The sequence below is a fragment of the Echinops telfairi genome, unplaced genomic scaffold (genome assembly GCF_000313985.2).
Source record: "Echinops telfairi isolate 266 unplaced genomic scaffold, ASM31398v2 ScPeMD7_7468;HRSCAF=8506_0, whole genome shotgun sequence".
Lineage (NCBI taxonomy): Eukaryota > Metazoa > Chordata > Mammalia > Afrosoricida > Tenrecidae > Echinops > Echinops telfairi.
The window spans coordinates 89,438,655-89,464,740 of record NW_022111369.1 but is presented as its reverse complement, the minus strand read 5'-3'; the positions used below and the strand labels follow the sequence as shown (position 1 = coordinate 89,464,740).

Genomic DNA, 26,086 nt, shown 5'->3' with positions numbered 1-26,086 from the left:
GTATCCTGCTCCATCTGCAGCTACTGTGTCCCTTTCTCAGGCAGGAAGAAGGGGGGAAGGCACAAGAGGAAAGATAAATACTCCCCCTTTTGGAGATTCTCCATCTAAGGACTTTTGTCTGATTATTGACCAGGATTATGTCACCGGCTCCTCTGTGGGCCACTAGATGAGAGTGTTAGTGTTTTTGTCATCTGGCCCTGATGTGACGGGAAGAGAAGAGCATGAACAATCTGAAGGCCAAACTCTGCTTTGGGCTCCCCTTGCTTCTAAGTCCGCCGACACTAGTTTGCCTTATCTATGCTTGTTAGGCCCTCTCTTTGCTCAATGATTTAAGATTATTTTAGTTTTGTTCACTGGGTTTCTTTCCAGTTTTCCTCCAACCTCAAGATCCCCGTTCACTGATTTCTTTTGGGTCTATGTCTCTATAGATGCTTTAGAAAGCATATACTTCCATGTTTACAAGCAGATGCTTGAGAACCAACTTGCTCTCTCTATATGGAGGAGCTTTAAAAATAGTGGAAAATGAAAGGATTATTAATAAACTCATTGGAAGTGTTTCTTTATCTAAGAGATTCAAATAAGGCATACCCTTATTTTAATTTCTAATACACACCATTTGGTGGTGTGTGAAATGTTAGTTGGATTTAGAAATGGATTAGAGTTAGATGTAAATTTATTGAATTGAATTCTAACCACTTTGATGCTTTCTACCCTTAGTCCTTTGTATTATTGAATTTAACTTTAATGAAATCTTTTAGTTGTCTAAGTTTATTTCTGTCTAGTAAGGAAGTTGAAATTGATCATGCCTTGACTTTGTGGGCCATCAGAGAACCATGACGTTCCAGGGTATTGATTTTGTGGTGTTAAAGGTTGACAGAGCTAGTGTTAAAGTGCTGGGAGCGAATTGGGTTTCAGATTGTACACCATAAGCAGTCTTGGCTTTTGCTGAGACATGACTAGCTTTTTAAAACAGTGGAAGGCGTTTTAAGTTTTAGGTCATTTTTACTGTGTGGATTTGAAAAATTAAGCGAGAATGCTGTGGTCATGCATGTGGGAAACCAAGGTCTGTGTGTAACAAACATGTTCAATATAGATAAAAACAATATATTCACTATAGGTAGACATGATTTACAGATCATTTGTGCTGTATACGTATTAAAATAACAAAATATACTCACTTGACATTGTGAAGAATCGTGTTAGGAATTTTTAGTAATCTGTATGTCATTATAATTGAGCCATTTCCAAGCATATTTCTTTGCACATTTGGAAGTTGCTAAGTAATAACTAAGGTCTTACTTTTTTCACTCAAGTCTTATGGTTGTGCTGTTTTGTGCTTTCTCTCGTTCAGGTATTGTTGGATAAGAGTTATGATATCGACAATTCAGAAAGACCACACGTGCCCAAGTGTAACACTTGGTGATTTCTTTGTTAACCTCTGGGGCCTAGACTGTTGACAAGTTGAGTACAATAGCTGCTGTAAACCTGAGTTGAGCATGGGTAACCATGGCCATCTTTCATTGTCCCATTTTCCTGTGGATTTGTTCCTTTCCAATTTAATGACCTTTCATGAATGCCTAGAAATAACATTTTGATTATATGATTATTGTGTGGAAAACACTACTGAGCTAAGTCCAACTGTATCTCTGGAAACTAATCAAAGGTGCACCGGATTCATTGACTTAAGCCAATCCGTCATAGTCATCTTTTAGTTTATTTCCACATGTTCTTCCAAGTTCCCATTCTTGAATAAAGATTCTGACCTGCAAAGAAGAATAGAGTGTATTTTATAATGTATGTTTGTTCTGTTTTCTAACAACATAAGTATTTTGCTTAAGCAGATTTGCTAAGAAGTGACAGCTTTGAAAAATTGGACACAAGAACTACTGGAAGCATTTCAGTTTCAGGCAATCTAAATAGTGCAGAAGGAGAAAATGAAATATCACCGTGTTTTAAAGATGACAGTTTTGTCAAAGAATCCCTTTCACTCCTTGGCTTAAAACAAATGGAGTAATTCAAGTATATCTGTTGAAAATGCACATGTGCACTCACTGAGAATTCATGCCTTCTCAGGAGTGTGTTTTCAGAGACATCCAATGAGAGAATTATCTGAGAACCTATGAGGGTAAGTCAAAACTTACTGCTTCTAGGGCTGCAGTTCATACATGCATGAGTTTATTCCATAAGAAAACATGTTTAAACATGTCCCTACTAAGCAGTGAAGAGATCCTAAACAACTAATATTGCATTAGGTAAATCTTCTGCAAATAAATCTATAGAGTATTGAAGAACAAGGATGCTACTTTGAGGGCTAAGGTGCATCTGACGCAAACCATGGTGCTTTCCATTGCATCACATGCATGTGAAAGTTGGACATTTAATAAGGAAGACTGTAGAAAAACTGTTGCATTTAAATTGTGGTGCTGGAGAATAATACTGAAAATACAAGGGACTGCTGAAAGGACAACCAAATCTGTTTTGGAAGAAGTAAGACCAGTGAGCTCCTTAGAGGCAAGGATGGCAGGATTTCATCTTAACATACTTTGGACATACTGTCAGGAAAGACCAGTCTGTGGAGAAAGACATATGTTTTGTAAAGTGGAATGGCTTCCAAAAAGAGGAAGACTCCCAACAAGATGGATGGACACAGTGGCTGCATCAATGGGCTCAGGCATGGGAGCGATGGTGAAGACGGCGCAGTTCCGTGCAGTGTTTCGTCCTGTCGAGCAGAGGGTCCCTATGGGTCGGCCTACTTGATGGCCCTTAACAACAGCAACAATCAGTGGATGGAATGCAGACGGGCTCTCTCAGTAATACACTTCTCTTCGTCTCCTTACGGTTCTTTCCCGAAAATCGCCTATCTTAATCGTGACTTCGGAGGGGGCTCTGCTGAGCCAGTTAAAGCCATGGCAGAGAAGTCATCTAGGAAGTTCAAGGTGACTAAACTTCCCGGGACTCCAAAGGGATAATTTTGATAGATTTCCTTAGAGGACACAGGATGATGGTGGGGGCTTATTATGAAGAGTTTTAATGAGAATTGAAATAATCATGGGAGCGAAAAATTTGAGGAAGGTTGCACCGAAGAAATTATCTTCATCATGACATTGAACATGCTCTTTCTTTGAAAATAGAAAGCTTTGGGAAGCTTTACCAACTTATAACATTGACCCTCCAAAATATTTCCCTAAAATTGAAAGAATATTGAAAAAGACCCACACACTGTGAATCTCTGAAGGGTTCAGTTTTTTTAAAAATGTGGTTTAAGTTGAAGTGCCGCTTTCACCAGGAGACCTAGATGGTATAGATGGTATAGATGGAGGATATGTAGAGAAGCATTAGCTTTACAATTTGATATTTTTGTCTAGTAAAAGTTTGCATGATTTTGCTGCAATGTTTTTGGACCGACTCTTGCACGTGTTGAATTGGTTATCATTTCCTTGGCTTAAGTATTAGTATGCACATTTTGAGCTCCTGATATTTCAGAGCATAGTGGTATGTTTTTGAAGAGATGTGAACCCACAGGCTTAAGACCTGTGTGTGTGCCATTATGTACACGTATGGATTATTCTTCAGAATAGTATATTGAGAAGTGGGGATCTGTGTCTGTGGGCTTGTGTGTCATCTGTGAGAGGGACTTAAAAAAAATCATTTTATTGTGGGCTCATACAACTCTTATCACAATCCATACACCCATCCATTGTGCCAAGCACGTTTGTACATTTGTTGCCATCATCATTCTCAAAACATTTGCTTTGCACTTGAGCCCTTGGTAGCAGCTCCTCATTTCCCCCCCTCTCTCCTCACTCCCCACTCTCTCATGAACCCTTGATAATTTATAAATTATTATTATTTTGTCATATCTTACACCGTCCGATGTCTCCCTTCACCCACTTTTCTGTTGTCCATCCCCCACGGAGGAGGTTATATGTAGATCCCTGTAATCGGTTAAGATGGACTTTTAAATAAAAATCAAGGGTTCCATTATGAATGTCTTGTGGATATATTTAAAAGTTAAAATAATGTCCTGTCTTAAAAATATCGTTGTATATTTGAAAAGGCATAGCAATTCCAACTAAATCTCTTAATTACAAAAAGCTATTGAGAGAGAGGAAGAAAGGGGTCACTAAATGGAGTGCACTGGAGGGTTGGGTTCAGAAGGTCAAAGGCAGAAGCCTGCCTTGATTCCTCCTACAATGCGTGGCGGACTTGATCTGGTTTCCAAATTTTATGTATTTTGGGGTGGTATTGTTTTGTTTGGTACTTCATTGTACGTATTAGGGAATATCTTAGACGTGTTATGTCATTGGGGGTTACCTTCTTGAAGTTGTGGTATAAGTTTTTTTCTTTTTTTTGGTGTATGAAAACCAGGACCGAAGGACATATAGAGTCAACAATCTGCGTTCAGTACAAGTTTTAATCACTAATGAGGAATGCAGTGCTGTCTCCTTAAGAGCAGACAGTCAAGGGCTGGTGCTTCCATGTTCGTGCCAATCCTGCCATGTTTTTAGATGGGTGATTTAAGGCCAGTTAATTTCCTAATTCCTGATTCCCATGTGTTCGTAAGTAGGGTTACTGATATTACACTTATGTACTTTGCAGGAAGAGTACGAGACAGCCTGATTTCTGGTAAACACTGAATAAAACGTGAGTTGTGATTCATAAATGAAAACTCACTGTGTTATGAAGTAGGAAGAAAAATTTAAAAAGCAATTTAGTAGATAAATTACAAGCTCAAACTTTCCAAGAGGTCTCATCTGCAATAAATAGATTATTTCTTTTCTTTCAGGACAGTAGTGTGTGTTTTGATTTAATTTTATTTTTGCAACAAAAGAAGCAGCGTGACTGGTTGAGGTGATTTATGTCAAGTCTCCCATATTGGCTAATGGTCCTTAGGACTGGTCCTCTGAAGAAATCATGGGTAATCTCTGTCCCCCAGGCTCCTCAAAATAAGTAGTTAACTATTTTCAGGTTCATAGTGTATTCTTATTTTTGTTGTTGTTGGGTGGTAACAATCAATTAGAGAAAGTAGTTTCCTAGTAGTGCTAGTTTATTTCGCTTGCAATTTTTTCCAATTCACCCTTGATAAGACTGATAATATCAGTGCTATTACTTTCGATACAACTTTCACTTAGCATGTTGCGTTTAGTAATTTCATATTCACTTATGTGCTTATTAAAGAGCTACCTGGTACCAAGACAGATAAAACCAAGCTCCTCGCCACCATCATGGACTCCATAGGACAGAAGAGAACTACTCATAGGTTTCCAAGACTGTCCATCTTTAGGAAAGCAGATTGCCACATATTTTTCCCACAGAGCAAAGGGTGGTCTTGAACCTGCCCTTTCAGGTAGCAGCTGAGCACTTTAACCCTGCACTACAAGGGCTCCTATGAACCTGGTAATGTATGTCTAATCCTGACTACAATGCAAATCTAAAAGGAGAACTCATTTTTTCTTTTAAATTAAAAAGTATAATTTATTTTTTATTTTAATCATTTTATTAGGGGCTCATACAACTCTTATCACAATCCATACACATATCAATTGTGTAAAGCACATTTGTACATTCATTGCCCTCATCATTCTCAAAACATTTCCTCTCCACTTAAACCCCCGTCATTAGGTCCTCATTTTTCCCCTCCCTCCCCACTCCCCCCTCCCTCATGAGCCCTTGATAATTTATAAATTGTTATTTTGTCATATCTTGCCCTGTCCGACGTCTCCCTTCACCCACTTTTTGGTTGTCCGTCCCCCAGGGAGGAGGTCACATATAGTTCCGGGGGGACATGGGAAAGGGGGAAGTGGAGGGAAGGGAAGAGGTGTTAACAAACCCAGGGACAAGGGAACAATAAGCGATCTAAATTGGTGGGGAGGTGGGTGTGGGAGACCTGGTAGGGCATGATCAAGGGGAATGTAACAAAGAGAAAGTGCTGAAATCCTGGTGGGGACTGAGCATGATAGTGGGACAGGAGGGGAATCAAGGGAAGTAGAGGAAAGAGCTGGGAGGCAAAGGGCATGTATAAAGGTCTAGTTAGAGACATGTACATATGCAAATATATTTGTATGAGGATGGGGAAATAGATCTATGAACCTATAATTATAGGTTTAGAATTAAGGTAGCAGAAGGACATTGGGCCTGCACTCAAGTACTCCCTCAATGCAATAATACTTTCTTCTATTAAATTGGCATTCTATGATGCTCACCTTCCCAACAAGGAGAACTAATTTTATGGGATGATACATTTCATCTTTCTATGTTAGGGCCAACCATGTTTTCTATTAATACACTTGCCATTTTGTGTGTCATAGGATTCTTGGTATGGTTTGGATCTGAGCCACAGTAGTAATCCTCTTAGCTCATTGAAAGCATTGATTTATTTTCACTGCATAAACCAAAGTTGAAAAAGCAAACAAAAACAGAAAACACAACTCGCTGCTATTGAGTTGATGACAACTCATAGCGACTCTATAGGACAGGGTAGAACTGCCTCTGGATTTCAGAGCCCTTGATTCATTACAAGATCAGCAAGGCCTGTCTTTCTCTCAGCTGAGGGTTTCAAACTGCTGACCTTGCAGTTAGTAGCCCAATGCATAACCACTATGCCATCAGGGTGCTTTTCACTGCATGTCAGGTTTACTTTATTTCATGTCCAAGATGACAATGGTCACTCCATTAGGCATCTCACATACCTTTCTTTCCAATGGTTTTCTAGTATCTTACACTAAGTATCAAAAAATAAAAAAAGTTTTGATTCCAAATGAAAAGGAGAGGAGAACAAAACCCAATTAGTTCAGCACATAAAATCCTTATGATAATTTGGTAGACTTTAATTAAACTAATACATCACATTGAACGTATAAGACAAAAGAGCAAAAGAGAAGCAAATAATCTTTTTTCAGTTGTTAAGAAACCCCATATTGCTTTTTGATTAAGCATCTTATGAGGCCAGTGACCTATTTTAAAGTGTAAGATTTGCAGTATATTTTGTACCATAGGTATATTTTTAAATGTATATGCTAGTGATTGTAGCCACCCAAAAATTTAGATTCTGGATCTACATCCAAGTTCGGTTTAAAGAAAGCTTATTATAGGCTTTTAAAAATTCTTCAAAATTTAAAAAAGCTTTGCAGATTCAGCTCACTCACACACAAAAAAACATTAAGTACTAAGAATATTGTTTAGTAATGATGATTTTTTTTTCATTGCCACTGGTTCATTTTGATGAGCCAACTGGCATTAATAATACAAGTCCTCCATACACTAAAAGGATGGCTATGCGATATATAGATACCACAAGTGAGATTTATTGAAATTAGAGATGTATGGTCTTTATTTAAATAACATCACCTCTAAATCTTCCATTTCTTTGATTCTCATCATTTAAATAAAAAATAAGCAATTCAACTGAGTGTGGGGCGGGGTGGGGGTGGCATTTAGTTTTAATTTTAGGTCTGCAATATTCTGTTGTGCATGTGCTGTTACTTCTCTGGACCTCAGTGCTGTTTTTGTTAGGTGGCTTCCTGCTGGCTCCAAATGCCCATCGCCACATTCTACATGTTGTACAGCAAAGCTGCGGAAGTCCATTCTAGAGGGGCCTATTTTCCACACTAACCTGGACAGTATTCTGTTGTGATGCCTAAGTTTCAGAAGTAGATCGCCTTTCTTCTGACTCTGTCTTAGTTCAAAGGCTTTGCTGAAAACTGTGCAGCATAGATAACGGTGCTGGCATTTGAAATATGGGAGCCTAGTTTCCAGCATCTAAGCCGAATGTAGACCATCATAGTTACCAAGTCTACAGACAGGCGGCGGCCCTAGTGATGGCCACAGTTCAGTAGAAGTCGAGTCAGTGTGATACGTTTATCCCTGAAATTATATTTTCTTTATTAGTTATATATGTAATATTTTTTCTATATACCCAAAGTCAATATTTAAATATGCTTATCACAGTCCTTGAATCAGTACCTCTCAGAATGTATGAAAAAATATTTCTGATGATCAGAAGACAGATTTTTGAAGCTGGAAAACCACGGTGGTATTAAAAGAGAATTAAAGGCAACTTGGAAATCCATCTATTAGCAACCAAAAGAACCTCACCACCACAATGTCAATTACTAGTTTCTTAATTTATCATTCACAGGCAGGAAACTATTTAGTTGGATTTGAGCATTTTGTTCTACGTGACATTGACATTTTCAAGTCCCAATTATTTCCAGGGACATTTACTTCATTTACTTGTTTGTGGATCAGACTGAGTGGGTTTACCCATCACCTGGAGACACGTTACTTCTTATTCTCCTCGGTGAGTGTTCAAGGCTCCACTAGTAACTCTCAATTTTTCAGACACAAGATTGCCATTTCAGTGGCACGGAAGCACAGCCATGCTTGCTGTTCACTCCACCTTCTCATCACAATGTGGTCCCTGTTTCCCTCAGGCTGCCGATTGCTCTGGCAGAGGAATACCAGCCAGTCCTCCTTTCCTTCCCAAAGGTGGCTGCTATACAGATCTGAGAAGGAGGAGGAGGATAGTTTAAGTTTGCATCCTTTAAAATTTATTTTTTTAGGAGCTTTAGGGTTGGAAACACATTAATCCTCCACTTTGGCAAACTGAAATTGGAACTATAAAGCTGGATTCTTATTCTAATATTTTAAATTGAATAGTAGTATATCAAGGGCCTTTAAAAATTTCATAGGGAAAATCCATTATCTTTTAATCTTTTTTTTCTCCACAAATTTTTTCAAGCCCCATCTTTTTGGTTTCCTCTCCCCAATTCCCTGATTAGAAAGGGAGCTTCCTTCAGTATTTATTTAAAATTCAATCGAGAAAAAATTAAGCTAATGAACTAAGACTAATACATGACAACATTTATGGCTATGCTGACCAAGAGCCGAGACCTTAAATACTTGATGACATTTGTTTTCTCCTAACAAATACTTGTTTTAGTTGCATACTCTCTTTTTCTGAGAGTTACCGACTTAGTGTGTGTGTGTAATTCTAATATTGGACATACTGGGCATTTTCTTTTTCTGATTGTACTGATTTCTTTTCTACTTAGTAGACGTGATCGGAGTATAGAAGTAGACCAAACAATCCTGAAGGAACGGAGTAGGATGAAGGAAATCTCTGGTTGAGGTAGAGGCATCTGCTCATTGCTGGCTGGCCTTAGTATCTTCCCCACACTTTGCTTCTTCTCGAAATGCTTTTGCCCTTTATTCCATCCATTACAAATTTATCCATCTTTTAAAGTCCAGCTTTCTATTGGGCAATGCACTTCTTGATAATATCTTAACACTATAGTCTCTGCTCTGTGAAACTCTCCTGGCTTTATCATTTGAATCTTACCTGTAACTCCCTAAGTTTACTCATCTCTTTATGCATATGTTTATCTTAGAGAAATACACGTTTCCTCAGAACCCCAGTCCTATGTTTAACTTGCTCTGTCTTTCTTTCCGTGCCTCCATCCCAGGCCTCTTATATGATTGGACTCAGTCACTTTGGCCCGTTTTTACAACTCTAAAATGCCATGATTCTAAAAATCAATCAGGCAATGCATAGTGCTTGCTTGCCAGGCATTCTTCTGGTGATCCCCCAAATTCTTCATATTTGGACATCTGGGCAAAGTACTCATAATGAGCAATTACTATGATAGTATCTATCTTCTTTCCTTAAAGGGCTACTTCCTTCAGTGGCTGACTCACAATGCAAAAGTCTGCTTTTCTCAAAAGTACAATCAAACTGTCAAGCTTTGCAAATAAGCTATTTTGAAATTTCATTCTCACACCTGTCAATGGATGTACTTCCTTTCTTTGGCTGGATAGAATTAGTCTTATTGCTTTCTTTCTTTCTTTTTGTGGCATTTAAACAACTTTCAGGTATGTAGAAGTTTTTTTTTTCTTCTTTTAAGTATTCCTGATAATTATGGTAGCATCCTGAGTATTCTACAAACTGAAATTCTTAAATTGTCTATTGAAAATAGTTTGTGAAACTTACATAAGTTTGCTTATTATTAGTCCTTACAATATCATGGAAAACTGGGGCATTTACAACTATACCTTAGCTTTTTTAAAAAAATCATTTTATTAGGGGCTCATACAACTCTTATCGCAATCCATACATACATCAACTGTGTAAAGCACATTTGTACATTCATTGCCCTCATCATTCTCAAAACATTTCCTCTCCACTTAAGCCTCTGGCATTAGGTCCTCATTTTTAGCTTTTTTTTTTTTTTAAGAACACATAGTATAGCAGAGGAAAGAACATTTGATTAGGAGGCAAAGTCATAGTTTCCTGCCTGGTTCTGCCACATTTTTGGATGGCTTCATGTAAGAAGTTTAAACTTTCTGAGACTTAATTTTCTCATATGAAATATGGGCAAAATAATTCTTATTAACCAGAATTTTGTGAGGTATAATTGAAAGGTAAGTGCAACCTTGTAATTAACATCTATAGAGCCAGTGAAATAATTAATAATAATTATATTATCGTTTCTGACACATGATTTTCATAATTCAAAGGCATTAAAAGGCCACAGTACTGCCCAGAATTGCCCTTCACATAGCCCCCCATTCTCCTCAGTTCTGTTTGGCTGAAGTCTCATTTTCCTTTTCAAACGGCTTTTCAGTATTTTAAAAATAAATTAATTCTTAAATGCTGATAGGAAATGCTTACTTGTACCAGTTCTTAGGCTATGCATGTCACATTCATATTTATAGATTGCAGAAATGTTTATCAATATGCTCTGTATTTTATGATATCCTCTACTTCTTCCTAAATTTGAGCATCAGACAAGGAAAAAAATAATGAATATTCATTGAATCCTTTTATATATTGCCAATTATATGTAAACACATTCAACAGATACTTGTACTTAATCTACACCAATTAAATAGGTGCATGATTTAGAATTGATGCATAGCTAATTCAAATAAGTAGAAAATAGATGCACCAGATATATGAATTCCTATGTATTCATGGAATTGTAGTTTTTTTCAAAGTTCTGAGGAACATATGTATTGAGTGTGAGTGCTCAGTATATCCTTGCATCTAGGTCTGCGTCGTTTCTGCTTTCTCTGATTCACCAGCCCTTCCTTCACCCCAGAAACCCAGGGAGGGCTGGAACAGAAGAGCATGCTTTTCTTAAGTTACGTGACCTTTATTGGTAATATTGTACAAATTAAATTCCCAGTTTATTTCCATCACTGGGGTATGACATGAAAGCTGGGTAAGATGGCTTGGTAGGAATGACTTGGGCTTTATCTCATTCTGTGTGTATGGGAGCACGCATGTGTGTGGGCACCACTTGTTGCCTGCGTGATGGAGCGAATTGTCCAAGAAGGTTGAGAGGCAAAGACAAAGGCGGTGTCTATGCAGCTTGAACAGAATTGGACCTGACTTGGTGTGATTTACTAGAGCCTATCTCCTTGGTGGCAGGCTCGAGTGATCCGAAAATTGCTCCCAGGCTTTTTTAATTAGCTGATTCCAATCAAAACAAACACATCCTGGTTACCTCCATTTCCACCCTGACCCTTTCCAATGATAGGTTTCAGAAGTGAGCTCTCTATGTGATCTGAAGTATGCATGTTTGCTTTTAAACATGAATCTTTAATGCTGACTGAGGAATCCATTTTTCTTGGCTTTAGTGACAGGTCAATGTGAGTAAGCAGAGACATTTTCTCAGTGGATCAAAGGTTAAAATTACAAAAACAAAAACCTCTTATATCGTTAATGTAAGAAATGACAGCAGTACTACTCAATAGTGCTTTAGTAAGTGGGCTTCATTGTGTTTCACGGCACATGGTACGTACAGTGTGGAAGTCGATTGTATTTCTAGGTGTGCTGTTAAGGTAGAAGTATAAGTCAAGGCTTGAAAATAAAAATGAAACATTTTGAAGCCCTGAGGTTTTTGTTTCTTTATAGAAAATTTTGCTTAGCTTTATTCTTTTATTGAAACACTGTAGAGTATGTTACATAATATCTTTTTTTAATGGGAAGGTGAGAACACCTTTTATGTGGACGATATTAAGAAGAGAAATTCAAATTTAAGAGTGAAACTAGGGGCAAAATAATGTGCAATTAAAATAGAGCATATGCTGCAGTTCAGAGCTTAGTTCCTAAGCTAAAATCATGTGACAAATAGAAAATCAACGATAGTCATATCATTTGAAAATATGAAAACCATTTGTGTGATACTGTAACAAATGCTTTCTGATACCCTTAATGGGCCCTTCCATCTGCATCCCTCCATTAAGTCATTTTCATTGTGTTCCCCATGTCTACACTGAGAAGGAAGAATGGCGGTGATGTTCACTCAGGATGATGTGTGGAATATGTGGTAGCTTAGTGATGAAAACTAAACGAGGAACTTGGACACCTGGCTCATGGTGGATGTTAGTGCATGGGAAAATAACAAGGAGAGAAGGAGGGGAAGGAAACTATTGGAATCTTAAACACAAAAGACAGAGAGACAGGCTCCTCACCAGCCACTCCAGCACAGAGAAAAGTGAAGGGCAGATAGAAAACACGTCCTTATCAATGGCAGAGGCCAGATAGAGATAATGAGATGGCTGCGGGAAGACAGGATGTTCACACAACACCCGCAATAACGGAATAGACTCTTGAGTTGGGGTCTGAGACAAGAGCACAGCATGAAGCCTGGGGTCCTGGGTGGATAGAATGTCTGAATACCTATAAGGAGGAAGGATATTACTGGGGAACCAGCCAATAGCAAGGACCCACCTGAAAGCCAGTCTTTGATGAGGAGCCCTCCACTAGTTAATGTACCATGTATACTTGAGTAAAGGTTGCCCCAATTTTCGGCCAGGGCCCTTATTTTTCCAAAAATCCTGCATTTTAAAATGTGCTGAAAAACTAGTATATATACACTAGTATATATGGTAAGATTTAACATTGTGCTTTTCTGGGCCTTTTAGACTAGCTAAAGACTCTGGGCTTCTTCTCCAAATTGTTTCCCTTTAATACACTGACTCTTTCTGTTCAAACTCTGGCTCTTGTCTGAATTTTTCCCCTTGTCTGGAATCTTGTTTTGTGAGCTAACAAGAACAGAGGAATGGAGAGGCTTGGAACTCTGAGCCTCTTTGGGGTAACAGTTCACACACATTATAAATACATAGATAGAAATCCTGGTGGTGTTGGGCTGCTAACCACAAGGTCAGGAGTGTGAACGCACCAGCTGCTTGCAAAAGACCGACGAGGCTTCCTTCTCCCCTGAAGATGGGCGCAGTATGCATGTTTATCACATATAGCGGGAGTGCATAAAAGATGATCCAATGTGATCCTAGCATCTATTACAGAAACATGGTGGTAATTTATAAACATACATGGGTTGGGTTGTTTGTTTTTTTTTTTTGCAGTTAAATGCGTAGTGGAACTTTTATTTTTCATATGGATTATGTAAGATAAAACTTATCTTCCTTTCAAACTTACAGTTAAAATAACTAAGGTTTATAGATGGTCTTGGTAAGTGTATCCTTGGTTTGTCATTGACCAGAACATCTCAGGTTATTAGAAAAGCAACCCCCTGCCATGGAGCTGGTTCCTCTGCACGGCAACTCTGTAGGACAGAGCAGAAGTGCTCCGTAGGGTTTCGAAGATTGTAAATCTTTACCAGCACGAAGCAGCTTCTCTCTCCCTTGCTGTGGTGGGTGAGTATGAACAGCCTGGTGCTTCGCCCACAGCATCACCACAGCTCCTTACAGCTGTTGGAGAAGGGAAAGAAAAATTCTAAAAAAGATAAAATCAATTACCCATTTAACATCCTCTGCCCCTGGATATTATGAACTAATTGTAAAAGTAGTCACACCTTGCATCTCTCTCTCTCTCTCTGTCTCTCTCTCTCTCTCTCTCTCCACACAATTGCTTTAAAAAATAAGATCGAGCATTCAATGAAATAAATCAAGGGCTTCTTTTCTAACACTGGTTCCCATTGTGTGCTGGTGAATTGCTACCTTGGAAATGTGTTGCTTACTCGGAACATTTTTCTTTGCTGATTCTAATTATTAAAGATACGGAGTTTGGAGGAATGAATCATGCCATTTTCCACCTCTATGGAAATTACGACTGGCCTTCTTAGAAGTTTTCAAATCTACTTATTGAAAGATTTCTTTCCCCCACAGCATCAGTTACACCATCACCCTGGAAGACCACGCCTTGAGGATCTTCAGGCAGAGAGAGCAGGAATCAAACTCAAGTTTAGAGGACTCATTTAGCAGCTTTAAATTTGACATTAGCACCAAAACATTTTGAAAGAGTATTTACCAGCACGTTCGTCTGTGCAAGCTAGATCTAAAGTGTCCGAACATTGCCCTTTTACAGTTCTGACTTTGAAGGGGTGAGTGATTTATCCTTGACCACACATCAGCAGGCCATTTGTTGCTGGCATGCAAATCGGCCAGGTTTCCAGAGAGTGCACAATCTTAAGTTGCATTTGAAGACAAGGGCTGCTTTGAAGGGTGTGAACATTGCAATCAAACTTACGTCGTTTGAATACAAGGGGTTTGCAAGTTGTAAAAGCAGTGACATCTGAATTACCACTTGGTCCTTTTTGTATGTTTAATGAGCCAAGCCAAAGCCCTCCACCTCCCTGACATTTCATAGCCTTGCAAAGTCTGAAACCTAAAATGCAGTGAACTGTGTTTCCAATGCCATGCAAACATTTCTTTCCAGAGATAGCATCCTTGGAAATGAGCAAGTGGCATTGATGTAGATGCCCTGCGGTTATGAGTGGTAGGAAGAATTGTGATGTCTATGACTTCTGCAGAAGGATAGGGCCATTGCAGGTGTATCTTAAAGAAGGAAGGATTCATCATTGAAGAGGTGTGCAGCCCAAGCTTTGAGACTAGGTGAGCAAGTCCCTACTCACATCCTGGTAAAGCAGACATATATTTTTGTATTTTTTATAGGTGGATACAGTGCAGATCACGACCCCCTCTGGCCACCTTGAGGAATCGTGTAAAATGAATGTAGGTGCTCTTCGTAAGTGAAATACACACAATACTCCAACTCCACGGGTTGGATCCTAATAGACCTGGATTTGTCTTGTGTGAAAAAGAAATCGATTCCCAAGGGGCAGGATCACTAGCTGATTAAAATGAAGCCCTGATTTTGAAGAAAACAAAATGGCTTCAAAATAAATCCCTGCAAAAAGAACCCAAGTCTACTTTGCAAACCACTGGGGGTGGGCGGTTGGGGGGAATCAAGCTCTCTCTATAGAACAAAGGAGGGTTGTGAGAGAGGTTTTGCAGTCTTATCAATAACTGTGGAAAAACAGAATCAGATATCGTCATACTCAGAAGTATGAAAAGAAGAACAGGAAATCCCTTTTCTTCAGTTTGTACTTGAATGGACTCAAGCAAAAAGTAGAAACGTATCTTCTTACTGTTTATGCTTAACAATGTGGAGATTAGTCTAGATGTGATTTCTTTTGCCTTGCTTGAGCTAATTGAATGCATTATGTAGAAATCACCTGAGCCTGTGCTAGATCAACAAAGAAAATGGAAATGTATACCTCAGGACTGAATTCTGAGTAAAATAGACTGCTCTAGCGCTGCCTAAGAAGGTACTGTGAAGAAATCCTACTGCCAATCAGGGAAGGTGAGAAACTTTGCATGAGAGGAAGTCAAATGTAGGTAATGATACTGGTTGAAACATAATGTACTGTAGTATAAAAGCCAAGATAAATCGAGCACATTGTATCTCACAGACTCAGACATATAACACACCTTCATATTAAATGTAGGGTCAACCATGTCAATGTTTGAGGAATGTATGGCCATTATATTAATAGGAAACTGGCCTTTAAAATTTGTGGTTTCTATGCAGAGGAGAGCTTTTCCAAATTTTATTAAGAATGAATTGCATGCAGGAAGTGCCTCTTTGCATTATAGCTACTTGCTCAATTGAAAATACCGTGTAATACAACATCTGATTTTTATATGGTTATGAGTGTATGCATTTGTATCTGTGTGTAAGTGTAAGGAGGCATATTGCACTTTAGTATGTTACCTAGAATGTAAAGAGGTAAACTGTCCTAAGCCATTTCTTCCCAGGTATTAGTCATTATTGAAACTTGTTCTTCACAAAGGAAGCATCCCTAAAATAGAATGACTAGTTTCACCAAGTAAATACAGTATTTAATGCAATTGAGTCATTAAAGTTAAGATGATAACACTTTTTGGAAACCAGATGTGTTAATCTACTATGAAATCAGTCTCAAGGCAGATTGGAAAGTCGTCTTACACCCCTTCAGGTTACTTAGCTCAGTGGAAGATGCTGCAAATACAGGTGAATTGACAGAAGAGAAACTATTTGTGTTCTGATGCTAATTTTCAATCATACCAACGTGTACGGGCTTAGTTCACTTTTCTTTAAACGTAGTTGTATAGCAAACAATCCTGTGTTAAAAGAGACGAGTCACTGATAATTTATAAAAGATTAACATCTTCTCTCGTCAACACGTGCCATGGTAATTTGGAAACTATTGCTAATCTGGTATTATTCGCACGTGTCACTCTTTACCTTGCCTCTGAACTTTGTGGTTGGTATTGTTCCCCTCTTCTTTCTATGTGGCAATCAACTACCGTCAGTATCCTAGTTGTAACATTACGGGGATTTTTGTCTTTATTTCAACTATCATCATAAATTATGTTTACCGACTGTATGGTTGTACTGTATTGAATATTTTTTGGTGACCAAAATAATAAAAAAGTAACTAATTTATAAATGCCTGTATTTCCTTTTTAATTATTATATTAGGAGCTCTTACAACTTTATTTTAACCTCCTTGGAAAGCGTAATGGGGCATAACCTTTTCGTGGTGCTGGTTTTTAGAATATGCATATTTATACCATTAGAGGATAAACCGCACAGAACCTTTCAATAAAGAGAAAAGGTTTGTGAACCTTTCAGAGAAAACATTGGAATGGACTTAGACGTCTGATGTCCACCTTTGCCCGGTCACTTAGCAGTGAGACCCGGGAGCCATGTTCTCATTCGCGCGTGGGTTGCACTGCAGATTGTAAGCCAGGGCGGGCAGCTCTCGGCTGTTGTGCCTACGGCTGCCAGGAGGGAGAATCCCCTCGATGCAACGAAGAACACCGACGTCAAGCCCTTTCTCGGTCTTCACTTACCTGGTTTTGGACAAGAGAACATAGAAATATTATAAATGAACAAGTGTATTAAGAGATTCACATACTCTTTCCCCCTGAAATTGACCCCGAGCCTGACCCATCCCCTAAAGCAAAGGGAAATAAGAATTGACAGTGGCCGTGGGTCCATCCTTAGCTGGCTTTATTCAAGCAGATAGTGTGACATAAAATAATCATGTTCTGCCGCCAAGAGGTCCCCTTCTGTTCATTTAATCAAATGCATTCAAGTACAGAATTAGTCAATTTGTAACAGAGGAAGCCTTTTTGTCCCCGCATTAAGTTGAATGCATTCCCTGGCAGAGTATTAAAGTGCCAGGACCAGTTTTTCTTGCTCTTTGTCCCCGGAGGAGGGATTGATCAGCACTGAAGATCTTTAGAACTTCAAAGGCCTTTCTGGATTTGGATCAGCCTGGTTGGGTGCAGAGACGGAAACACCAGCCCCTGATGTTTATTGCTGTAGGGCGCTTTCATCTGATCGTAAAGAAGGAGCATCAGGCAGAGAGAGGAGTCTTGCGACCTGTTATAATTTCACGATTCATGTTTAGTAGCAAAGTGCCTCATACGGAACAAGGCGGCTTTTCTTTCAGTTTCCTGCTACTACGCCAAAGGAGCAAGGGCAGAGAAACAGCAGGGTGCAAAATGAAGACAAATACCTGTCCTCCCCCCTCCCACCCCCCTTTGTCCCTGTCATCCCATACGGACTTGCAAACTACCATCACTTTCAAAGTCACTCAGGTTATTGAGAATGCTTATTTAGACTGTTGTCTGACTGAGCTTTTAAAATAGTTCCACCAAGGCTAACTTTTGGCCATGTATGAAACTTCGTTTGGTCATGAAAACGAATTTTGTCGTACGTATTCTTCATTTTTGTAAGATTAGATACTTAGGTGACTGACTGGCAGACTTCCCTATTCCAAGCCTCTCCCGATCCACTACCTCAACCAACCATGTATGCTTGCTGCTTTCCTCTGTCCCTATGGATAACTGGGGGACTAGTCTTGGCTCAAGTAAAATGAACAAAAATGCACTGAAGCAATGGATGAGATTATCAATTGATAAATTGTATTGAGAACCCATCCGTCATTAGCTTGCACCAATTTCACAACACACAATATATGTAAGGAATGAAAAATAAGAATTTTAATATTATTCAGGGTTGAAGTGTTTACTTTCATTTTGGCTTTTGATTTCTCCCCTTCTCTTCTGAGTGGTATGATTCCACTCCTGTGTTCCAGTAGACATAAGCTAGCCGAACCTATGATAGCATTTCTTCCATGGCTTCCAAATGTGTCAGAGCCTCCATTTACTTTATTTAATATTCATAGTAGCCTCATGAGTCAGGTGCTATTACTGATATGATGCCTCCCCCCTTTTTTCAACAGATAAGTGGAAAGGAGGCACAGGTAACTTCCATTGCTTTGTTAAGAGTGCAGAGCTAGTAGAAGGTAGAACTGGACTGTGAGGCTGGCTTCCAGCTTCCAGCGGGCAGCCCTCAGTCAGTGGACCAGGTAACCTTTACAGAGAATCCTTGGCAAACATTATTATAAACCAGAGTCCACAGCACTCTTTTAGGCTGCAGAGATGGATTTTGTGATTCTTCAAAACATGCATCCAACAGTTTGACTGAGCAGAGCGCAGTGTGTGTAACACGGATGTGAGGCGTATTCAGCAATTCTAACACATGGATGTTCCGCATAAAGACCATGCACGCCGCTAGTGAAAGCACTCACTACTCTAGACTGCGACACAAAAGTTCGGAGGTTTGAATTCAAACAAGGGTGCATCAGAAGAAAGGCCTGGTGACCTGAAGCATCAGCCCTTGACAGCCCTGTGGAGCACAATTCCACTCTGAGTCACATCAAGCTGCCCAGAGTTGGAATCAACTCAGTGGTAAGCCCTGCACCCACCACACCTCACCCTACATTGCGATAGAAGGTTTGCTGTAAATGCCAGCAGTGGTTCTAACCTTCCTTATGCCGCGACCCTTTTATAGTTCCTCATGGTGTGGTGACCCCCAACCGTAAAATTGTTTTCGTTGCTACTCCATAACTGTAATTTTGCTAGTTGTGAATCATAATGTAAATATCTGATATACAGGATGTATTTTCATTGTTACAAATTGAACATAATTAGGCATAATTAAAGCATAGTGATTAATCACAAAACAATATGTATTTGTGTGTTTTTCTATGGTCTGAGGTGACCCCTGTGAAAGGATCATTAGGCCCCCAAAGGGGTCGCGACCCAAAGGTTGACAACCGCTGTGCTCCAGAGAAGCAAGAGCGGGCCTTCTTTATTAAAGGGCTCATTTTGCAGCCTCAAAAGACATTGTAAATATTCATCAAAGAAAGAATTTGACAATGAAAACATTGCTGCTGGGATAAGGAGAGGCCTGAGGAAAATACCAGCAACAGTCTGTAAAGAAGGACCCCGCAGTCTCATGGAGACCCAGCCATACAGGCAGCTGATGATAGTATGCGTTCTGTGTGCTACGCCCCTCCCCAGCACTGTCAAGTTCATTCTTACTCATAGGAACCCTGTAGAGCAGAGTTGAGTTAGAGGCTTCCTGAGGCTTCAAATCTTGAGGGAAACTGACTGCTGGTGGGTTCTAACTCTGAACTTGAGTTAGCAGCCCAACACTGAATCCAGGGCTCCAGCAGGCCTCCTTGTGTTGTGTGCTAAATGGCAGGGTATCAGAGCGCTTACGAGTGCGGGGGTGGGGCTGGAACCCAGGCTGCCTGGATTTGAAACCTGGTTCCTACACTATTAAGTTGAGGGACTTTGGACAAGTTATTTTATTGCACTCAATAGGTAGTTGAACACCTACCTCATCAATTAGTTGTGCTGTTTAATTTGGCATAAGCCAGACAATGTAGGTATGTACTGCCTAGAAAGACGTTAACAAAGGCCGGGGACTGTAGTTTCTCATGACTGTTTTTATCGTGGATATTGGAAGAGTCTGTGGTGGTTGCTGACTGAGATGTTTGTGAGGCAAAATAATATCTCTGTCAAAAGTGAAATGAAAGGCACCCTACAGAAAAGGTGATGTCAGGCCTTCAATATTCACCATGGTCCACGGCATGAAACTCAGCAAAATGGGGCAGATTCAGTTTCTCCACAGGGAAATTCATCAATTCCTGGTCTGCTATAATTCAAATCATTGAGCTCTGTGAACTGCAATTTTTCAGGCACAGATAGACAAGTAAAAGGAAACTGTGAAAGCTAAAATCAAACCTTTGTCACAAACCAATGATGAAAGTTTCCAAAATGTCAGAGAACTATTTTTGAAGATCCTTTTATCCACAACCACAAGAGAATGCCATTTTCCTCAAGTCTTAGTAGCTTCAAAATAAGACAACCAAAGAATTAGAAATGACTCGTTAGGCGCGTCTCACTAAAAGTAAGAGAAATGCTTATGATGAGACTCCGTCCAGCGATAACTAGTTGTTATTAATTTGTGCAAACTCCGAATGTGCCCCTTTTGTAAATGTGATCAGGGCGCTCTTTTCAGGCAGGCAATTTGTCATACGTTCTCGGAACAACATTTGGACGTGTGACGTGTTAACAAAATAAATACTTGCTGAATCAAATTGGGTAACACTCGATGTTTGGAAAGCCTCTGACCGTCATCTTCCACGTGTTGCTGATGTTGCTAGGCGCCATCGAATCAGTCCCCCAAAATCGCGACCCGATGCATGACAGGACGACGACACATGGCCTGTGCTGCCCAGTCCTCACAGTGGCCCCTACGCCCACACCCAGATAGTAGTTCATAAGCGAGGGTTCTCCAGGAAAGAAGTACCCACGAAAGCTGCTCCGGTGTGCCTGTTTGAAACGCCTGTGGGGACAGAATCGATTGGTTGAATGGCTGGGTCTCCTGAAAATAAGGAAAGCTACCTTCTCACTTCATTTCATAAGTTAGCCACTGAGCATGTGGAAAGCAACAAAACCAAGGACAGATTCTTTTTTTTTTTTTTAAGGACAGATTCTTATTAGACCATGCATTTCAGAAAATTTATGAAAGAGCTGAGTACTCTATATTTTTATGAATGTTAAGATCTTAGTAATAACCCATTTTAGGCTGCCTTTTTTGTGAATTTCTAATGAGGAGTTTAAAATGAATGCGATTAAAAATGAATATCTTCCCAGCCTATATCCTTAGATGTTAGGGGAACAAATTAACATTTCCTATTTTAAGAGCTTGGAGCCCTGAGATCAGCTGCAGCTCACCCGTTTTCTAATTGCTGCTGTCTGATAGTGTCAGTGAACATCCTGTTGCTAGCAACTGAGGGAACTCAGGTCTCTAATCTTCCTTCTTCTCCATGTATCTTGCTGTTAGAGGGTCAGCGAGGGCTTTTCGCCCCTGTGTGTCAGGCTCATGAAAGGAGCAGACGTTTGGAATGTGCATTCCAAAAAGATCAGAAACTGACTGCCACCCGATAACACACTTCAAGTGGACATAGTGAATTCTAACTTTCTGCCGATTGATGTCTTTGTAAAAGCCTTGCCTGTGTTTTCAATAATTTTAAAACATGGTCACTTTTTAAAGCAATATGGAAATGAGATGTTTGAAGTCATGTAATTGAAAAAATGGATATGTTGGGAAAGACACTGATCATATTAAAGAAACGATTGAATGCATTACATGAGCCTTTAAGAACATCCTTGGAAGACTATTTCCTCCAGTCTCTTCGCATTTAGATTCAGAAGTGTCTAAAAAATAACTTCTAAGTTCAGAGAGCTTGCATTCAAATGAATACCAAGCAGTCAGCGAACACAGGATCTTTGGAAGCTTAGATAAGTCCGGTTTGATACTGGGGCAAAAGAGAGCACACGAGGGCTTGCCTAGAGGGCCCTCTTCAATCATGTACTATTGTTACCTGAGATCAATATTTGAATCAAAGGTTTCATTAATTCATTATAGGATTCTAGATTGGAATTCCCAAGATACAGGACACAAAAGTTAAAACAAATAATATGATAATCTACTGTGTGCAGTATCCGTTAATTAGCAGTTTAATTAGCATGATGTTTCATATTGTAACCTCCATGAACAATTGTACTCCCAGTGGGTCTGATGAAGTCAATTGGGCGGGGGGCGGGGGTGGACAGGAGGGAGAGAGAGAGACTTTAGAACTGTCAATGGCTGTTTCACATATCACCAGGATGCACAGTAATCTTTCATTTCAAAATAAGAAAACATCTGTATTTGGTGGGGGTGGGGAGTGAGGGGTGCATCCTGAATATATTTTTTTGTAATTTAAAAGCATTTTACTGACATTTCTAATTTTGTGAATTAACTGCCTATCAAATAATAACACACGCAATAATGTTAAATGAACTAACTGCCTTTTAAATCCCAACTGACCACAGATCAATACTATAAAGAACCTCTTAGATAAAAAAGAAGCACCTCTCACTATTTTAGGAGCAAACATAAAAGATATGCATTAGCGTCATCGCATTTTTGAATATATTATGTGATTCATAGGCTCCTACTAAGGGCCATTGAAACCACTTACAAAGGACTGCATTTTTGAGAGTCACAATGGCACTCTGCCTTTGGGCAGGATTGAGGGAAAAAATATGCATCTTAGAAATAATTTATCATGCGATGACATAAAAGGGTCGCCCGAGCCTCCTGCCCTCCCTGAGAGGACAGACTCAGATTGTATGCATTTGTCTCTATTACATGGAATCGAAGCTTCTGTTTGAGCCAAAGACAGTTATCTCTGCCAGAAGATGGGTGCTGCCTTTGCACAGCAGCCTAAAGAATGGCCTCAGTAGTTATGACTATTGGCTATAAAATACATAAAACCTTCTAGATGTGTTTTTCTCTTCATTTCCTTGTGCTGACAATTCAGAACACAACGAAATAACACTGTTTAAGAATGTGACTAATATTCCTAAATCTGGGCCAGCTTTCTCTCTCAGCCACTGGACACTGTTGGCTTTCTGCTTTATGGCGGTGTGATTAGGCTATTAGGTTCCCTCCGAGTTTGCATAATACAGGAGGTCCACCAGGGCTCCCCTTTCTCCCCCTTCTGAAAAATGATCTGCAGACTTGTTTGGGGGTTAATGTATGGATGTCATTTAGACTGTAACTTTGGCTATTATGTAATTCACAGACGTTTTATTATACACAGAGCTAGGCATTTGTGGGAGTCTAAAGTCATCATGATGCAGAACCTTATAAGGAGGAAGCTAAGTTACTTTTTTTTCCCCCACTCTTCCCTCCACAGCCTTCCTTTCCTTATCTGTCCTATCAATTCCAATGATTGACTTTTAGTTTCCTAGGAATTGGGGAGAAAGTATATAAACTGTATGGATTTTTAAAAATATTAACAGTGTAGAATGTATCCCAAATGAGATAAAGGTTTTCTGTTTTTTCAAAAAATATGGGTAAAATTGAATTTGTGACCTGAAAACAATTCAATAAGCATTTGTGCCAGACTGCAAAGATCTGTGGTTATCTGCGCCTCCTTCTTTTGTTTTGGTTGTATTATAGCTTCAGACAATCGGATAGTTGTACTTTGTATTTGGACTGGTAGTTGACTAATAGGTTTCCTGGGGGGCAGAGTGAAGCACTTCGTTTACTCATAGAAAGGTGAGCTGTTAGCGCTGATCTAGAGGCAGGTGGGAAGACAGATGCGCCTGAGGACTAAGGCGTCAGTCTTGGAAATACGGAGTAGTTGCGTTCTGCTCCTGTGCAACCCACAAGGTATCCATGCGCGCGAGTCACCTCAAAGGCAGCCACTTGTTGCTGCTGTTGTATTATGTGTCTATTTAGGTAAAGGCTCCCTATCTGATCTGAGGGTGTGATTTCAATTAAGCACATTAACTATTTAAATAACCATGATTTGTTCTCTCTTGGGTTCCTTTCAAAAAGCTGCAATTTAAATATATATCATTCATGAATACATGGGAAAGTAAAGTGTTTGGAACACGAATTCTTTGAGATTTGGGGCAAGTTACTTAACTACTTATGTATTTAAAGGAGGAGAAAACACCCCTTCATGGCCTTGGTAAGAGATGTGGATAAATTAATATATAATGTAAAATAGTTATATCACTGGCTGCCTTACAGTGAACAACTCTATATAATAGGTATTATTATGATTTTTTTTTAAGGATATGAAATCTGACACAGGTTATATAGCTACTCACTGACTGAGCTGCGACTCCAGGTTTGTTGTGAATGCAGTACAGACCAGGGCTTGGCGTATGGTGTCTCTGAGCGGTATCTGCTATTCAAAATAAGAAGATGCAGTTTTCAGCAGTCTAATGCTAGTCAAGAGTTAGGGTGGGATGTGAGCTGCAGGTGTGTCTGATGTTAATTTTTGGATTTCCTTAAACTTCCTTACTACAGGAACCTAAGCACAATTTTAGAACTATTCATTAGAATTGAGTTTAAGGTCTTTATAAATAAGCCAGCCTTTTGGCCCAGTTTTGAAAAAGGTTTAGCATCGCTTTCAAAATGCTACACTGACAAACCACAGGCACCTCTCTTCTCTCTGAATGAAAAGGAAATAAAAATAAATAACGAAACAAAAACAATAACAATTTAAAAACAAATTAAAAACAAAAACAATTAAAAAAATGAAACGAATCAATGCACACTTGGAGCCATTTCTGAAAGTACCCCCGCACCATGGAGAAAGCTATGACTGAAATGTAAACAAGCACACACAGGGACGCGGCGTGTCTGTCTGTTTTCTGGCAGACGGCAGCAGGGCAGCTCCGTCAGTCTTCATTTGAGCCTCCATTGCCATGTCTCTCTGACTCTTTGGACGTGTTTTCATCCGAGGTGTGGGGCTGCCACGTCTGTGGGAAGCTCGTGTCACCCAGTGGCCTTGTCTTTTCTGCTCTGGTGGCATTCGTTTGGCCTCCGTCCCGTTTGGTCTGGCTGCGAGGTTTGGGAGTGCTTTGCTTCAGTGGACTTCACCTATGTGTCCTTATGCTCCCAATGAACTTGCTTTTGCGAGATGTGTTCCAGTGGATCTTCAGATCGACCGTCGGTGGGCAGGCCCAGCAGTCTCCCCTAGTAGCCACCAAGGACTACTCTTGAGTCTAGAGATCCTGACGACTGTTATTAAAGGGCCTTCCATTTACTGTGCCATCTAGCAATATCGATGAAGAAGGCAGGGGCTGAAAAAAAACAAAACCGAGTGCCTTTTCTCTCCTCGTGCTTTGGCAACGGATCAAGACTATGAAATGAACTAGATCGTGAGGTGATGTCAAGTGTGTGCACGAATGATTGATAGCGCTCTCCGATACTCCAAACAAAGCCGAGATATTTCATATGTTGCTGCCCCCACATCTCAGGTGGGAAGGGCAACCTGCGCCGAGCCAGCCGCGCTCAGAAGTCTCTCGTGCCATTTCTAACAAATGAACTCAGAGTCTTTAATTTCGAACTGCATTACTCTGGCTTTAATCTGACTTTCTCATCTTTACTCTCCTGGCTCCCTTTTCACGAATTCTCTGCTAGAGCCGAGCCAGACAACTTCCAAGTGTCTTTTACCTGCTTCAAACTTTCCTGCGAGCTCGTTTTAGCCCATACTTCTATCACCACTGGTTAATTCCGTCTTTCCAATTTGACACACCCAAATCATACATACCATCTAAATGTCTTCTTGTACCAAACTTGTTTTAATGACTAAGTTGTTGGTTGGTCCTTTCATATCGCTTTATCTGTACTATGTTATGGTACACTGTGTCCCTGCCCTTGCGATGTAAATGTGAGTGTATGTTGTGCGGTGTTGTTGACTCAGCTCTGACTCATAGTCACCCTGTGTGCAACAGAAGGAAACATTGGTCAGTCCTGCTCCACTCTCACGTTTTTTGGTTTTTTTTAATGTGTGAGCCCATTGTTGAGCCACCGTGTCAATACCTATATATACCACGTACTTCATTTGGCTTTCTT

General features: G+C 39.8%; 1 protein-coding gene across 1 annotated transcript in view; it reads left to right on the top strand.

Annotated features, from left to right (window-relative positions):
* The window catches only part of PCDH7 (protocadherin 7), a 509,222-nt gene that overhangs the window by 59,437 nt on the left and 423,699 nt on the right, over positions 1-26,086 (top strand). Inside the window, exon 2 of the mRNA XM_045284109.1 lies at positions 14,920-14,979. Coding sequence (XP_045140044.1) covers positions 14,920-14,979 — 60 coding nt within the window. The remainder of the gene's footprint in view (positions 1-14,919; positions 14,980-26,086) is intronic.